Source organism: Panicum hallii, chromosome 5 (assembly GCF_002211085.1).
Source record: "Panicum hallii strain FIL2 chromosome 5, PHallii_v3.1, whole genome shotgun sequence".
Lineage (NCBI taxonomy): Eukaryota > Viridiplantae > Streptophyta > Magnoliopsida > Poales > Poaceae > Panicum > Panicum hallii.
Window position 1 is genome coordinate 15,899,074 of NC_038046.1, and position 16,647 is coordinate 15,915,720.

Sequence of the window (16,647 nt, forward strand, 5' to 3'; positions counted from 1 at the left end):
GCGCGGGGAGCCCTGATGGGATACCGATACATTGATGCCACGTGGCTTGCCCTGGCCTTTGCGTGAGCCGGATGCCTGGATGTGGTTTGACGGTGCTGCCGTAGCGGCACTTCCTGTAAAAGTTGGCTTTGCTGCACCGGGGCGGCTTCTGATCAGTGCCTCCTCCCTCGCTCTGTAAACCATCGATTGATCCGAATGGGGTAACATCATGTTGCCATAGTGGCGAATTTGCAGTTGGCAAATAGCAGCTCCATCGCCCTCGCCCATTGCTTTCTTCTTGCATGGCGTGTTTGGTCACGCGTACCATTTGAGATCATTTTCTACTACGAGCGATGAATGAACCGTAAGGTCCAAAATAATCTTTGTATAATTTGGTGCATGTTACTAAACACATCCTAAAATCTCACGTAGGCAATTGCATTTGGAACATGCAACTGAAAGCATCCCATGCAGGGCATACGGCGATGTATGGAGCGGATGAGTTTGTTGCTGTGGATTGCAGCAAGGATTTCGTTTGCGCTTGGAGATGTCCGCCTCTCTCTCCACGTCGCTGCTCTCTGTCTGCACATCCAAACCGGCAAGCCCTATGCGTAGGCGACTTCCCCAATGGGTTCCAGGCCGTCGAACTTACACCACCTGACCAGAGCGAGGCGAGTCGACGAGTTTCGCAGAGGGGGGTCGAGGGGTTCAGGGATCGGAGGCCAGCTGACCTCAAGCATCAGGCGACGTGATAATCTCTGCTGGATTATATGAGGCCCTGCGTGGATTCCAGCGAAGGTACTTGCCTGGCCCAGGTGAGGGCAAAGTCCATGCTTTTTCTTCACTGTAATGTAATATCGTTACTGGAGGACAACAATGTGCAGCTGAAGATGTCATCTGTTGCAGTGTATGGCTTTGGTGAGATTGCAAAAGCAAGTGCCAGTGGAAGCAAAGTTACCTGTTGCGACATCTCGTCTGATGGCAAACTGCTTGCTACCGGTGGCCATGATAAAAAGGTGCCATCATCAGCACAGGGCTCTGATCTGATCTCACCAGTTGTCCTGGGGAAGAAAAAAAAGAAGACCATCCATTTAGATTACTCACATCACCTGCTCTTACTCCGCGCAGGCTGTCCTGTGGTGTACAGAGCCCCTGCTAGAGCCTAAATCTTCGCTGGAAGAGCACTCGATGCTGATCACTGACGTTAGATTTAGCCCAAGCATGCCACGACGCCTTGCTACATCCTCCTTTGACAGAACGCTGCGGGTTTGGGATGCTGATGAGGTATGCATCTCGTTATTTTTCACTTTTCTCCCTCAAAATGCATCATAATCTAGCAACCTTAAACATGTTCTGTGGCTGAAAATGCAACACCCAACCTTAAAGAAAGTGTTTATTAAAAAAAAACCTTAAAGGAATTGCAATGTCTAACTAAACTAATTGTGCATGTGCAGACGGAGTATTCTCTCCGTACTTTCACAGGGCATCAAGCATCTATTACGTCACTTGATTTCCATCCTAACAAACAAGATGTGATATGCTCCTGTGATGGCGGCGGGCAAGTGCGTAGCTGGAGCACAAAATATGCTAACTGTCTGAACCGTGTTAAGGTGTCCAGGGTATGTAGAAATAACTCTTATGTTTCATGGGATCTTCTGCCTGAACATCCAATCTTTTTTTTTTTAATCGCCGCAGGGTCTGAGATTTCAACCTCGCAGGGGAAAGTATCTAGCAACAGCCTCAGAGAAGGCTGTCTTCATACTTGATGGGGAAACACAAATTGTCCGTAGAAGCCCTTTACAGGTTTGTTACATGGGATCAGTCAAAATGTGTAGAGGTTAACTCTGTGCAATTTATAACGTGCCCTTTCTTTAGCTTATCCAGGACATGCACCGAATTGTGTGAGAATAGGTTCATTACAAGCTTGGTTATTTAACTGTTTGCATTTTCCTTACTAAGTTTCACCGAGTACCATAATCTTCATCCAGTAATTTTTTTCGCGATGCTGAAATTTCTTTAGGTTTGGAATAGGATCTGCTTCCATTTTCCAAAGTTCCATTGCCCAAGATTTAAATAGATATCCTGTTCGTTTGTAGGGGCACTCTAAGGATATTCAGTCACTTTGTTGGGATTCTCCTGGTGACTATCTGGCTTCTGTCAGTGAAGACTCGGTCAGAATATGGTCGTTTGCTTCTGGGCATGATGGTGAATTTGTGCACGAGTTAAACTGCAGTAGGAACAGATTCCACTCATGTGTTTTCCACCCAACCTGTCCATCTTTGCTATTAATTGGTTGTTACAAGGCAAGTCTCTGTTTTTTTTCTCATGCCCATCTAATCATTTCCTGAGCATACTTAAAAGTCGTTTATCTTTTTAGATGGTTGTAACATTGGTTTTTTTACTTTTGTGCCATGCAGTCTTTGGAACTCTGGGACATAAGGGGAAACAAATCAGTTACGCTCAACAATGCGCATGATGGTTTAGTTGCGGCCCTAGCAGCCTCGAGCGAACACAGGGCACGTTGCCTCAGTAAGTCTCGATAAGATTGTCGAGCCTCAGTAATCCGCCGATTAGGATGTCCGGCGAAAATGTTCAAGAACTACCATGCTGTTGGTCACTGTGACTTGTCAAGAGAATGCGGGCTGGCGTGATCTACCTCTGGAATATGTCGAAAATTTGCTGGACACAAGTTGCGAGCTTTTTTATTTTTTCATCATTGTCTTGTATGTTGTTGTAGTCACTTCTCTGATCCAAAACCAACAACATATGGTGTCCCATCCTTGTTTAATTAAGGATAGCAAGTAGCCAGATTCTTGTATCGCATACACATGCTTCTGATCACTCTGTTATTTTTGAAAGACCACACACATTGTTATCACTGCCGCCTCTAAACATCGCATCCAATCTAACCATTTCCTGTGCAGATCTGCGAGTTGTTTCTTTGACATGGTTGTAGCATTCCTTTGTACTTTTGTGTCATACAGACTCTAGAACTATGGGACGAAAGGGAGAACAACTCCATGACGCTCAACAATGCGCATGAGCCAAACGGGGCAGATTGCATCAGTAAGTCGCGATCAAGTTGTCAAGCTCTGGAAATGACTTTGTACTGTACATTAGTGACCGTCATCCGCCTCAGCTTTTACAGTCTGGTTAGATTTCCAACAAAAAATGCCCCTGCCAAAAGAAGGGATTTTCAAGAAAAGAAAGGGGTAGCTATCACGATTTCTTGAGCGAATTGGGCTGAAAAACTAACCGTGTTTCCGTTTCGAGGTCATCATTGTTGTACGATGTGGAACCTGCTCTGAAGCTTGTGACACCTTGCTGTCCAATTTGTAATGTACAAACAAACACCGGTTTCAAAAGTTCTTCCGTCCGTGTCTAGTTCTTATGTGGTGGGTTGGTTCTAATGAATTTTACCTTTTGTCCCCTTGGCATTTTTGTGGTTCAATTCGAGCCCCTCTGCTGCATTCCTCAGTAAATGAGTTTAGCAATTGGATACGGATCGAGAGCGAAAACCTTGGAATTGCCTGAATCCTGGAACTCCTTTATCGCATCGCACCAAATGCTGCTATTTCGCTCGCTTAACAGTTGACGCTACCATTACCATGGCCCTTGTTCGGAGGGGACTGGTTAAGGAATTTTTCAGGATCAAGGAATTGGATACAATTCTCCAGCTCAAATTAGCAAGCATGTTGATCATCTCAAATTTGCCACCCTGACGCTCCTTTCCACAAACGAAAGCGTGCATCGGGCGCTCTGGTATTTCTGCTGTTCTGCATATGGCTCATCACACAAAAGAAAAAAAAAACCGCATATGTGCAGATGCAGCACATCTCAAACGCTACAATGGGAACAAATGGTTCCTTGAACTGGGTAAAAGCTGATCTACATACAATTACCTCACATGTCTTTGCTATATGGATATGGACAAGGAAATTTAGAAAGCAAAAGCAGATGAAACTAGCAAAAGATATCTGAGTTTGCCTAAAACTGCAGATATAAGGACAATCAGCTGAGCTCCTAGCCCTCAGTGTCGCTTATGGCGCACCTCGATCATGTCATCGTCCTCCAGATCAAGGTCCTCAGGTGTAGATGATAGGTTAATTTTCTCACCATCAAACACAAAGACCAGATCGGATGGGTTGAGCTTGGCCTTCTTGGCGTACACCTTGAGAAGCTTGTCAAACTTCTCGTCCTGGAACAGGTATATACAACACAAGGTTAGTTTAGGACTCCATGTAAACTAGAAGTCAAAGGTAACATAATAATGTGAAAAAACAGAACTAGGCTCCTACATGCTTTGCACTACTTGTTTTCGCAGAATCAAATTTCAGCAACCAAAGGTGAAGATAGGTTCATAACCACGTCATCTTTTCAACGAGATTGAATGTGCATTAGTTAGGACCTATAATAGACCAAATTGTTGTGACTATCTGTTCGAGAACCTGAACTCTTGAACTAAAGTAGCATATGACCCTATGATTGGTATTCAAAGCAATATATCAGATGGGATGAATTGTGAACAGCAACAGCACTAGTTTATGCAAAAAGATAATAATAACCTTATATACACGGATCTGCTGCTGGGCATTCTTGTCCTGAATTGATATGACTATCTTTTCCCTCGCTTTCTCCACTTGTGGTTCGGATTCATCATCTATAATTATTTGTTCAGGTTGTTCCTTGGACACAACTTCTGTCTTGGCAGTTGCATCCAACTCTTGCAATATATCATGAGCTGATTCAGTCAACTTTGCCAACTCTTGTCTCTTTAACCTGCATATTGTGCAACTCAGGTGATGGTAAGTCTGCAGCAACAGCAATATTTTCTGATGCCAAATCTATGAACATGAAACATATATGATTAAAATGCCACAGCAATAGTAAGAGCCACATTAGATGCAGGACTTCATTTCAACTTCACTGCTCTCAGTAATGAAATAGTGTACAAATTTTTACTCATTCTCATACCAGACTATAGTGTTCTCTGAAAGACTCTAAAGGCTGGCAAGTTACAATCACCTTAAACATTAGGCTGCAGCTATACTCTCCAGGAAAAATTCCCGAACACCTGACCACAATGACGTATCTATGAACTTGCTTGCTGTATCACATATAAAAGATGCTCTAAAATTCTTTCTGAGCATTCTTCTAAGTAAGTCAAGAGCAATTCTGAGCATGATTCCACTAGTGCAATTCATTCCACCATTATGAAGCATGCTAATGGCAAAGACAACAATATTTTCCCTTTCCAATGCATTGTCATTTAGAAGACTAGCATGCCTCACTTTCTGTAATAAGTAACCCAACAGCAAACATTGCCCCACAAAGGACATAGCCCAGCTTCTAACCGATATATTCCAGCCCTCGTAACTGTAAGCCAGCACACGATGTCTCCTCTGCTCAGCACGAGTGCACACAAGCGATACAGTCATGCAGATTTGAATAAAACCCAAAAGTTATACCTCAGTTCTCGCAACGCGCTATCCTCCTCTGCAGAGGGCTTGAACGCGGCCTTTGGCGGCGGCGGCAGCAACCAATCCTCCTCGTCGACATCCACCACCTTGACGGTGGCGGCCTTCTCGTCAGGCTTACCCTCCTCCTAATGAACACGGACCGAGCAGCAACACATCAACACTCCAGAACAGAACACGCCCCCCGATTCGAAATCGGAGTCGCGCGCACTCACCGTGGCGGTGGCGGCGGCGTCGACCCTGGGGCGCTTGTTGCAGTGCTTGAAGATGTCCGCCTTCTCCAGGTCGCTGTCTGCACATCGAAACCCACAAGGCCCTGAAGCGACTCGCCCGAACGAAAACCTAGCCCACGGAGGAGACGACCGGATGCGTACCGTCGAAGCGGAAGTTGATGGTGGGCTGCACCCGCTTGTAGTCGAAGAGCGGCTCCAGCTCCTCGCCGGCCGCCGCGGCCTCCTCCCCTGCCTGCACCAACCAACAGGCGCCATCCATCGACTCGAGCAATCAACAACACCAACAACAACAACAACGGAGAAGAAAATCGGATCGAATCCAGCAAGCGGACTCGGGTGACGCAGATGGGGACCGAGGGAGGCGACGTACCGTCGTCATCGGGACCGGCGATCTGGGGATTCCTCCGGATTTGGGGGATTTGGTGTGGGGGAGGTTCGCTATCGCTACTCGCTAGGTTTGATTTGAGTTTCTGGAGGGAGGCGGAGGAGCGAAGCGGCGCCCGTTGGCTTTTGCTTGGGAATTTCGGGATTGGATTTGAATTCTGCAGGGCTATCTATCTCCGCGACTCCGCCAGGGGAGCGTCTTGGCTCTTGGGAAGGGTCTGAAAGCTGGCGGCCAAGCCTTTCTGGTTTTTAATGGCAAATGGGTAATTCTTCCCGTTTACACAGGTGCTCCATTCACAGGTGCCCTGACCTAGAGATTGCTATTGGGGGGGCAGCCACGTCACTTTTCATAATCGTTTTGTGCTTTCTAAGATGTGCAGGTGTTTTGAGATATGAATTTGAAATATGTACCAACAATTAGTTTGAATGATTTACAATAACTAGTAGTGATCTGTATAAAAACAGTGTTTTGTTGGATTCATTTTTGAAAGGTAATATATATTCCTTTTAAAAGGTAAAAGCTTTATATTACTTTTAATATATACGAAAAATATATTTCTAAATAAGATATTTCAAAAAAATGCCATATAATAGGATGATGGAAAAACATAGATGGTGTCTTCGTCTAGGATATCATGAGTAAGAAATTATAATGACATGGCAAACAAAACTATTTGTATAATATAATGACATGGCAAACAAAACTATTTGTATAAATTTCTTTTTGAGTAAAGTACAAAAGTTACTCCTTATGTTTCAAATAATTGGTTATTTTACTTTTGTTCTAAGTCAAACCTCTCTAATTTTTATCAAATTTATAAAAACAATTATGATAATTTTCACGATAAAAAATACATATACTATCATTACACAATTTATGATGAAACTAATTTAGTAGCGTAGACATTGGCTTTTTAGAAATAAAGTGAGTAGCATAATAAACCTAGCTATCTGCGCTATTTGCACGGGACACCTCGCTAGCTCTTAAAAACTCAATGGTCTTTGTTCAGGTTGGATATCCAGCGAGGGCAAAATTAATATAATTCTATGTAGTATTACTTTGATATTCCAACATCTATATATATGCACTGACAAAATATTGTATAGCCCAATTATGCGAAAATAGCATATTTTTGTTGGTTTTCGTGAAAGTTTTACATTACGAACTCAATACTTAAATCCTGAGACTTTTGAGATTATTGGATCATCGTGAATGGACTTGGGCTTGAAACATTGGAATTGGATTCATTGTGTCTTTGGTTTGGATTGGATGGTGGTGCCTTTTTTGGGGCTGCCTTTTACTGACACTCGGGTTAGTGGCGGAACTAGGTGTATGGGTGTACATCTGTACACCCAATATTTTGGACAAAAATTTTCAGCAAGTATGTATATACATATGGGTATAGAGATAACTGGGTCAGATCATGTTTATTTGAGCCCAAATAAGAGAAATAGGCATGTGGGGCTAGCCTGCTTGCTTTGCCTGCTGCCTCACGGTTGCCATCTCCTCCCGACTTCTGAGCCCTGTCGTTTGTTCTTCTCCCTCTCGACTTCTCATCTTCTGCTGCTGCGCCGCCGGCCGCCGCTAGGCGAGGGTTGGCTTCCGTCCGCAGGGCGCCGGCGCCAGGCCGAGGAGCGCAAGCGCAGAGAGATCCGCCGCTGCGGTGGCTCGCCGGCCGCTGATCTGATGGAGCCACGGAGGGCGCGTCGACAGCGGCCACGGGGCCATGCTTACTGCTGTTGCAAATCAGGCGACAGTGGCAGCCGGGTGCGCGGCCGCGACGGCGGGCGCCGTTTACGGAAGCACTGGAAGCATCGCCGGCCACGGTAGGCACAAATGCGGAGGAAGCAGAGCACATGGCTGGCGTCGCTGAGGATGAGCGGACCACACTGACGCCAAATGCAGCAGCTACGGCCACAGGAAGTTCAGCGGCTGAGGCACCAAAGGTTCGTGGAAATGCAATTTGGCAATTAATCCATTAGTTCTAGTTCATGTTTGTTGCAGTTAATTTACGTCAGTGACTTGCTAAATTCTGCCATTCAGATATTGGTTCAGTAGTTTGATGTGGTATATTTGTTTAATTGTAGGCACCGAAAAGATTGAAGTCGTTGATCTGAAATCTTTGTGGACTGGAGCAGCAAACAAACCCAAATCATACTTGTATTGTACCTTGTATCCTTAAATCTCTGTTTTCGTGAACCTTAATCGTTTATATACGATGATTGATATAAAGGATGATTGTTCCGTTCGCTCATATCTATGTACACCCAGTCTTGAATTCCTGCGTCCGCCACTGACTCGGGTGCTTTGATGTCTAGATCACCTGATTTTTGGGGGGCCCTTGTTTACCTCTACAATATAAGACGCAATGAATTTCTGCATCCTAATTCTGATGCAGGTTGCCTTGCCAGTCTTTCGAGCAAACAAACTAGTTACAACATCTCGTTGCCTTCCAACTCTTCCCTGCCTGATCTCCCGTGGAATGCCTCCACTCACGCACATTTTTACTGGCCAAATCAACCAGCCACCATACAACAGCAGCATCTAGCATGCGAGCAGCAGCCTCCACAGTGACACCCTGAAACATCCATCCCATGCCACCGCACACTACCACCAATCCACCATCCCAAGTCCCAAACAGCGCGTTCAGTTCATCCGTCGAGGTTGGTGACGGGGCCCTTGAACCAGTGCCTGGCGCTGAGCACCCAGGACGAGAGCACGAGGAAGAAGAGCCCGCCGACGGCGACGGGTGTGTAGTTGAGCGTGTCCTTGGTCACCGGGTACGTGACGGGCAGCGAGAAGAGCACGGTGATGGTGGCCACCCAGAGCACGGCGACCCAGCCGACGAGCGCGCCGTAGCGGCCCAGGTTGAAGGGCCCCGGCGAGAAGTGCTTGCGCGCCAGCGTCACCCGGAACAGGATCGGCAGCGCGTACGAGATGTACAGCCCGATCGTCGCGATCGACACCATCGCCTGGAACGCCACCAGGCTGCCCAGCGACTGCATGCGGATCCCATCACGAACGGAGCAAGCAGGTCAGCGTGGCGATCGATCACGGCGCGCGAGCTCGATCAAGAGGCGAAGAATCTGATTGAAAGGGCAGGATTACCGGCAGCGCCATGCAGAGGGCGACGGAGACCGAGAGCCAGACGGCGTTGATGGGCACCTCCTGCTTGTTCACCTTGTGCCACACGGAGGAGAAGGGCATGGCGCCGTCTCTCGAGAACGCGTACGCCATCCTGACAGGAACAACAGTGACAAGATCAGTGAGTGGGTGACTCTGGTTTCTCTACCGGCAGCTGCAGACGATTCCAATCAGAATCCAGAACGGAGCAGAGTGGGTCACCACCTGGAATTGCTTGTGACCGAGCTCATGCCGCAGAAGTAGATGGCGACGGCGACGATCCCCAGGCAGACGATCCCGCCGGCGCCGCTCCCGTACCGGCTCTTGAAGGCGAGGTAGAACACCTCGGCGATGGCGTACCCTCCGGCGTCGTTGTCGGGGCTCAGCAGGTAGGGTATATCTTTTACCGCGAACGTGATGCCGAGGATGTAGCCCCAGCCCACCACGATCGAAATGCCGATGGCGCTGATGATGCCGATCGGGCCGTTCTTGTCAGCGTTCTTGGTCTCCTCAGTCTGCATCAGCAATCAACCGAACCATCATCTGGAAAGCTATCTACTCTGAACAAGTGATGTTGCTCCAGGTTCTTCTTGCGTGTACCAACCATGTGCGCAGAGGCGTCGTATCCTGTGAGCGTGTACTGGCTCATGAGCAGGCCGAGGACGAAGATGTAGAAGTTGCTGTGGATCCCGGCGCCGTTGTCGGTGTTGAAGTGGGTGAAGACGAACTCGGCGCTGGCGCGCTCGGTGGCGACGGTGGGCACGGCGATCATGAGCACGAAGACGCCCAGCATGTTCCAGGCCGCGGCGAACTGGCCGAAGAAGGAGAGCAAGGTGATGGGGAGGCTGTTGATGACGGCGTGGCTGAGCAGGATGGCGGCGTGGAAGGCGATCACCACGTACTTGGACGCCAGGTACCCGCCGCCGTTCTTGCCGCCGGTGCCCAGCAGGATGATCACCTGGATCAGCTGCGCCAGGGAGTAGTCCACGCTGGTGGTCACCGCCCACTGCACAGACAAACAATGAGGTCAGCTCAGTTAGCACCCACTCAGTTCAGAGTTTCAGACAGACAAAAGCGAGGTTCAGAGGAACGACTGCTGCTCACCTGTCCAACGATGTTGAACCTGAAAGAAAGACAAAAAAAAAAGAAGGCAAAATCAGAGCCCAAGAAAAGAAATGTGCTGGAATCAAAAGCATCAACATCGTGACGGAAACTTGCTGGCTACACAGTTTTAAAGTGAGAATGAACGTGACCGGCTACACCATGTACAAATGCAGGAGAGTTGTCGCTGTGTTCGTCGCTAAAAGTCCTTGTCTCAATTACAGCCAGTGCTTGCCAGTAGAGAGCATACGGGTGGTTAAGAACAAGCACATAGGAGTGATTAACCATGTGAACGCGATGGAATCACTAACAAATCCCCAAATAGAGTAGTAGCTTAAGCAGCCGTTTAATAATACTGAAAGGTACCGTATGATATTCTAAGCCTCAGCTAACCATTTACTGTAGGACAAGAACTTTACCCCACCCTCTTGTTTTTTACCGGAACTGTAAAAATTTAGCCACGCTGTTCTTCCAGTTCCAGCAAAAGGTCAAAGCACGCGCATTGACCAGAAACCAGAGAGGCAACATGATCCGAAATCAAAACAAAATAAAAGATTCCATGCATTTTTAACCCCGGCCTACACCAGTAAAAACCAACATGAGTAAAAAGCACAGGTTAGCAATCCTAACAAACTACTCCCGTCGAGTCCGTCCCCATTTGGTGGACTCGATAAACGAATCGCTTGCTCCATCAGAGAACAAACGGAATAAAGAAACAGAGGAACGCCAAGCTGTGGCTCACGCCGATACGGTGTCGCAGCAGAGAGAGAGAGAGAGAGAGACCCACGGGGACGCAACGCAAGAGTATTCTAATCGCAGCCAGTTCACATGATCCTCGCTCGCCGCTAGCTCCTCCAATCACCCCGCCGGTTTCCCGACGGGGCAAGGAACCCGGCGGCCGTTCCAAGGACCCCGCCGCAGCATGGGCATGGCGTGTGAGTGAACGGTAAGAGTAGAGCGGCGTGCGTACCATCCGGTGATCCAGGAGGCGAAGGGCGCCCAGCGCTTGCCGGAGAGGCGGGCGCTCCAGTAGTAGAGGCCGCCGGAGGTGGGGAAGGAGGAGCAGATCTCGGCCATGGAGAGGCCGACGGTCATGGTGAAGGCGCCGGCGACGAACCAGCCGAAGGTCATGGTGGCGGGCCCGCCGAAGGTGAGGCCCGTGTTGTAGAGCGTGGTGATCCCCGTCAGCACCGAGATGATGGAGAAGGAGAAGGCGAAGTTGGACAGCACCCTGGAGCACGCAGCGGCGATACGATCGCCGCCGTCAGGGACCGACCGGACCGATTGGAGAAAAGAAAGAAAGAAAGAAAGAACGCAGCCGGATTGAGGCGAGAGGGACGTACGAGAGGTCGCGCTTGAGCTCCTGCTTGTACCCGAGCTCCTGGAGGCGCGCGAGGCCGGTGTCTTCGCCGACGTCGACGGCCGTCACGGCGGCGCCGCCGGCCGGGGGCTTATTCCACGTCATGGCGCGCGCGCGGGCCGGTCGAGCTGCGACACCGTCACCGTGCAGTGTGTGCTGCAGCACGCTCGCACAGGGGGGCAGGGGATGGCGCCGGGTTGGAGCTGGTACTTGAAGGAACGGAATGGAGAAGGGGGAGGGAGGAATCCACGAAGAGGAGGAACAAGTATGGCCGGCTCTGGGCGCGCGCGGCGGGTGCAGTCAACTCGAGACTCCGATGGGGCCCGAGAAGATGGGCACCAGATGTGGATAGCTGGGAATGGGTTTGTTAGTTTTAATCTACTGGATCGACACAGATTCTGCCCAAGTGGACGATGGATCTGCGACAGTGGTGGTAGCAGTAAACGAGATTCCCTCCCCGTAAGATGATTCCTAAACAGATATATTTTGAGGGCCAGATTAGAAATTAGAACGATGCATATGTGCCATCTCGCATCAACTTTTTCTATTCTTTCAAAAAATATTTTTTCTAAGACTAAAATTATTATTATTTATTGGAAAAATCTATTTTACTCCCTTCACCAATCCACTTTGTATGTTTAACCCTGAACAAAATTTAGGCTCAATTACATCCTCAAACTATTTCAATTGGTCCAATCTACCCTCTACTAAAATTTCTCTTTTTTATTTCTCCACGTACAAATGGAATTTTAACTTCAAATTTTGCAATGTGACCTACAATATGATGCCCTATGCTAGAAAAATGCATTATGAATTTTTGATGATTAATTTTCATGTAGAATTGTATCGTTATGATCAATTTTGTGTTAAACTTTCCTAACCTACAAAAATAGCTATGAAAAATTCTTAATGTATTTTTTTTAACATAAGGCATCATGTTCTCTATCCACTCACAAAATTTGAACTTAAAATTCAATTTGTACGCGAAGAAAAAAAGAGAAATATCAATTGGGGGTATTAAAATTGTTCAGGGGAATAAATTGATTCTAAATTTTGCTCATGAGGTTAAGCAGATAAAACGAATTGGTGATTGAGTAAAATGGACGTTTTCCTTATTTATTTGTGAAGAGGACTAAACTTATTCTCGACTTACTTGGATATGTAAGCCACATGCATGGTGTATATCCTTGAGTACAATATGCATGGAAATACGTATACTCCTACGTATATACCCGGTGGCACACAAGGGACAGGTCCAAGATACGGAGTAAACGACATGGCGTGCCATATGGCATGCAAGAAAGACAAACGGGCATTGGCATGTTTAGAGTCAGCCAGTCAGGGGGCCTATGGACATCCTCGATCGAGTAGAATGGTTTGCTCTTACACGCATATAAATAAAATGGCACCCTGTCGCAGTCCTCTTTACATGCAGTCAATTCGGTACGTAGCACCTGTGGAATAAGGTCTCTAATTAACATTGATTCCCCCGGGGTGTCATTTGCGTGCTCGAAAGCAGTTTTGGTTCTTCTCGCCTCTCGTTTGGAATTTTTCTTTTTGGAGACCATGCGTGCACGTTTGTCATTAAGAATATTTATAATCTTTTCCTAAGCGAATAAAGGTTTCCTCACGTAAAGATTTGAACGGTTTTCCATACACAAAACAAAACTAGAAAAAAAGTCCCCTTTACGGCTTTACTCCCCTAAATATGATCAAAGTCCGAATAACTTTCTGAACTTTTAAACCGTTTGTTTAACCCCCTAACATCCCAAAACTGATGCACTTTGCACCTTCTGTTCTAAATCAAAAGGCCTTTTGCGCTTACTTTGGGTTTAGAGAAAAGGGTGCGAAAGTGCACCGGTTTTGGAAAGTTAGGGCGTTAATAAGTAGACTGTTATAAAGTTCAGAGGTTATACAGACTTTGCCGTACTTCAGGAAGTAAAGTGGACCTTTTTTTTTAACCCAAAAAAAACCTATATCTATAGCGTTCTGATCGGGCATCATGTGGCCATCCGGGCGCCTACGTAACGCACGTACGTATCCCGCACGGCAGCAGATTAAACAGGGCCGGTCCAATCGTATGGTGTAGTAGCAAGCACTACACGTATGTAACGCATCCTGCGTAGCTGCAGGTCAACAAATGCCGATCGGAACAGGAGACCATTATATTTGTGGTCCGCCGGGCGGCACGCACGACAATGATTCGAACCGGCCGGCAAGATCTCGCCGCCACCGTGCGTCGCCGTCGGAGCTGTACTAGCATCTGACCGGAGCAGGAAACCATACCATTTTGTGGAGCTAGCGAGAGGGGATGGCTGACGACCACGACGTGGAGACGGGGGTCGGGGGGAAGAAGCAGCTGGTCGGCGCGCGCCGCCTCCGCCCGCCCGCCCGCCATGGAGCAAATAAACCCTGTCGGCCGGCGCGTCCGCCTAACCTTTGCGTGCGACCGTGTCAGTGCCACCGACCACCACCAGCGGCGTCGGCCACGAGCCCGGCGGCGCAGGAGGCTGCAGGCGTGCGGCACGGTGGGCAAGCAAGTGAACTATAAGAACGTGTGTGGGGTGCGTGTGCGTTCTGCTTCTGCACGTGCGGAACGGAAGATGCCATGCCACCACCAGCTCCGGAAAGCGATCAGCGATGGGTACGAGCTCTTGGCTACTACGCTGACGTTTTCCCGTTTCCTCGACGAGCTCTTTTGCCAAAAAAGTCGCGCAGCTGATCGCGTTTCAGGGAAATCTGATCCCCCCGTGCATAACCGGTGGCACAAGTTGCATTTTAGGGCCGTGCTATCGATTTGTCAACCCATGACACGGCGGCAGCTGCTGTACTAGGGGCTAGGGCCAAACACGAATCATATGCTTCGTAAGAGCTAGTATCTTCTAAATATTTTCGCGCGACTAGTTTTGATTTTTGAAGCAGCCAGCAGGCCAGCGTTCGAAAGAAATAAAAAAGGAACAGCTCGTGGTAGTAGTAGTAGACTAGTAGTTTTTTTTTTTTTGAGGAAGAGGTTGTAGACTAGAGGTAGGATCAGTAGCAGTAGGCGGCTTACCAGCCGGTGAGCCAGGCGGCGAAGGGCCCCCACGGGCGGTGGGCGCAGAGCCTGGCGCTCCAGAAGTAGAGGCCGCCGGAGGTGGGGTAGGCGGAGCAGATCTCGGCCATGGCCAGCCCGACCGCCAGGGTGAAGGCGCCGGCCACGGGCCACCCGTACACCATCGTCGCCGGCCCGCCGAACTGGAGGCCCGTCCCGAACAGCGTCGTCACGCCCGTCACCACCGACACGATCGAGAACGACACCGCGAAGTTGGACACCACCCTGCACCAGTTCGGGCCGAAAAGTGGCAGGTTAGTTTGGGCTGAAAATGTTTCGGTCTTTTTTTAATATTTTAGGCCCAGTTCTCAATTAGCCCATTTATTTGAGATTCAGGGTTATGGGCCTTTCGCCATACTACACAAACAGTGGAGGGCTCAAAAGCAATAAGCAGTGTTTTTTTTTTCAAAAAAGAAGAAGAAAAAGAAAGCAAACAGAATGAAGTGTACTGGTGTCCCTATTAGTACAAGTACACACGTGGCTGCCTGACAAGCTATCAATCCCGACCTAAACTTAAAGAGCTGTCCTTCTAGATGATACTACCATCTTTGATCCAGTGAAACGGAGAAACAAAGATAAGGGAACCCATGAGCTACCAACCCAAACAATCTCTGATCGGAAAATCAAAAGGAGTATGTTGATCTGTATTTTTGCGTGACCTGAGGGATATGTTGATACCGAGGGACTGACCTCGGGCAGCGACATTTTGCTGCTGATTGCGTGGAACCCAATTGTTTTGGGGAGGTTAAACATTGGACAAACCAGCAAGTTTACTAAACCCGCAAGCAAGAGATTCCTAGTCAACGGGGAGAAGAACGCTAAGTGCTGTAGCAACTAGCAAGCAAACTCATCGGCCGCATCAGAACACACAAGATCCGGCAAAGAAAAAAACTTAGTATGGCCGGCGGAGCAAATTCTTCTCGTAAAGAGTAGTGTAGGTAAAGGTAAAAAGAAATTGAGAAGGATCGATCGGTGGGCGGCCCGAGCAAGAGGCGACGGCGGAGCAGCAGGGAGCAGGCGGAAGAGACTACTCACGAGAGGTCGCGCTTGAGCTGCGGCTTGTAGCCGAGCAGCCTCAGCTTGACGTCGTCGCCATCGCTGGTGGCGCCGCGGATCACCGCCTCGTCGGCGGCGGCGAGCGGGCTGTAACCGTGCCGCGCTTCTTCCATCCTCCCCCGCGCTTCTCTGCTCTGCTCCGCTTCGCTGCTCCTTGATTTGGAAGCTATCTCCGTGGCCTGCGCGCAGCTGCTGAGGCCGCCCGAGCCCCCCGCCCCGTTCCAATTTGTAGCAAGCAGCACCCCCCTCACCTACCTGAGGGACAGAGGCTCGATGATTCCTCCAGGATGATGCGGGCGGGGCCCGTCCTCTGCTACGAGATTCCCTGGCTCCTGTGGCTGCACGTGGGCCCCGACACGAATCTCGTGTAATGACCGTAGCAAACTGCAAGCAACATCCGCTGCTGCTTCCATCACCAGTCCAGTGGGCATCCAACTGATTTCTTTATTTCTTTGTGGCTGTGGCCACATCATATCATACTGCATCACACCTGGTGTTTTCTTGCGTTTCTTTTAGACGCGATCATTCCCCACGAGCGGCGACCCCTTGCTGCTCCATGTTACGATAAAATCAGCCCATGTGGCTGCCCCACGCCCTAGAGACGACGGCGATCGGCGTCTCCTGCTACGAGTATCCTTCTTGGCCGCTGCGCATCGCAGTTTGTTTACCGACAATTCTCGATAAAATTCACGGAGTACGATTTAGATCTTTACAGCAGATGGTATACTTGCATATACAAAATCAAAGAAATACGTAGGGATCTTCAGTGGTCTGCGACCGCAGGGCAAAGTGTGGGCGAGCACAACGGTAGCAAGAAGCCAAACACTAGCAAAGAAAGAAAC

General features: G+C 48.7%; 3 protein-coding genes and 1 long non-coding RNA gene across 6 annotated transcripts; 2 read left to right on the forward strand and 2 right to left on the reverse strand.

Moving 5' to 3' along the window:
- Positions 1-298: 298 nt before the first annotated feature.
- Positions 299-2,670, forward strand: LOC112895857 (transcriptional corepressor LEUNIG-like). Its single transcript, XM_025963854.1, has 7 exons — positions 299-777; positions 886-995; positions 1,108-1,263; positions 1,434-1,598; positions 1,675-1,782; positions 2,076-2,184; positions 2,397-2,670. The coding sequence occupies exons 1-7, from the start codon at positions 750-752 to the stop codon at positions 2,453-2,455; spliced, it is 735 nt and encodes a 244-aa protein (XP_025819639.1). The 5' UTR covers positions 299-749; the 3' UTR covers positions 2,456-2,670.
- Positions 2,671-3,829: 1,159 nt separating this feature from the next.
- On the reverse strand, positions 3,830-6,338 carry LOC112894212. Its single transcript, XM_025961846.1, has 6 exons — positions 6,060-6,338; positions 5,831-5,921; positions 5,672-5,748; positions 5,448-5,584; positions 4,545-4,758; positions 3,830-4,177 (listed from the first exon to the last, which is right to left on the reverse strand). Exons 1-6 carry the CDS (start codon positions 6,066-6,068, stop codon positions 4,010-4,012), a joined length of 696 nt encoding a protein of 231 aa, XP_025817631.1. The 5' UTR covers positions 6,069-6,338; the 3' UTR covers positions 3,830-4,009.
- Positions 6,339-7,573: 1,235 nt separating this feature from the next.
- On the forward strand, positions 7,574-8,328 carry LOC112894856. Its single transcript, XR_003229083.1, has 2 exons — positions 7,574-8,020; positions 8,162-8,328. It is a non-coding gene; the product is annotated as an uncharacterized LOC112894856 (long non-coding RNA).
- An 8-nt stretch (positions 8,329-8,336) lies between these two features.
- LOC112894854 (amino-acid permease BAT1 homolog) lies at positions 8,337-16,018 on the reverse strand. Of its 3 annotated transcripts, XM_025962684.1 has the most exons (8): positions 15,785-16,018; positions 14,711-14,974; positions 11,269-11,529; positions 10,302-10,320; positions 9,802-10,203; positions 9,423-9,712; positions 9,183-9,312; positions 8,337-9,073 (listed from the first exon to the last, which is right to left on the reverse strand). In XM_025962684.1, exons 1-8 carry the CDS (start codon positions 15,916-15,918, stop codon positions 8,726-8,728), a joined length of 1,848 nt encoding a protein of 615 aa, XP_025818469.1. In that variant the 5' UTR covers positions 15,919-16,018; the 3' UTR covers positions 8,337-8,725. The 3 variants fall into 3 exon arrangements, with proteins under 3 accessions (XP_025818469.1, XP_025818467.1, XP_025818468.1); XM_025962682.1 differs by lacking the exon at positions 11,269-11,529 and having other exon boundaries at positions 15,785-16,016; XM_025962683.1 differs by lacking the exons at positions 14,711-14,974; positions 15,785-16,018 and adding an exon at positions 11,642-12,055.
- Positions 16,019-16,647: the final 629 nt, after the last annotated feature.

Bases quoted from the DNA above. Each gene is read 5' to 3' on its own strand.
- LOC112894212 (XM_025961846.1), bottom strand. The intron at 5,585-5,671 runs GTGAGTGCGCGC...CGTGTTCATTAG, and splicing joins ACGCCGCCGCCACCGCCACG to GAGGAGGGTAAGCCTGACGA. The intron at 4,178-4,544 runs GTTATTATTATC...TACCTGTTCCAG, and splicing joins AGCAGATCCGTGTATATAAG to GACGAGAAGTTTGACAAGCT.
- LOC112895857 (XM_025963854.1), top strand. From the start codon at position 750: ATGAGGCCCTGCGTGGATTCCAGCGAAG. The intron at 996-1,107 runs GTGCCATCATCA...TACTCCGCGCAG, and splicing joins CCGGTGGCCATGATAAAAAG to GCTGTCCTGTGGTGTACAGA. The intron at 2,185-2,396 runs GTGAATTTGTGC...TGTGCCATGCAG, and splicing joins GTTTGCTTCTGGGCATGATG to TCTTTGGAACTCTGGGACAT.
- LOC112894854 (XM_025962684.1), bottom strand. From the start codon at position 15,918: ATGGAAGAAGCGCGGCACGGTTACAGCCCGCTCGCCGCCGCCGACGAG. The intron at 11,530-14,710 runs GTAAGCCGCCTA...TGCGTGCTCCAG, and splicing joins GCCGCCTGGCTCACCGGCTG to GGTGCTGTCCAACTTCGCCT. The intron at 9,074-9,182 runs GTAATCCTGCCC...ATCCGCATGCAG, and splicing joins CCCTCTGCATGGCGCTGCCG to TCGCTGGGCAGCCTGGTGGC.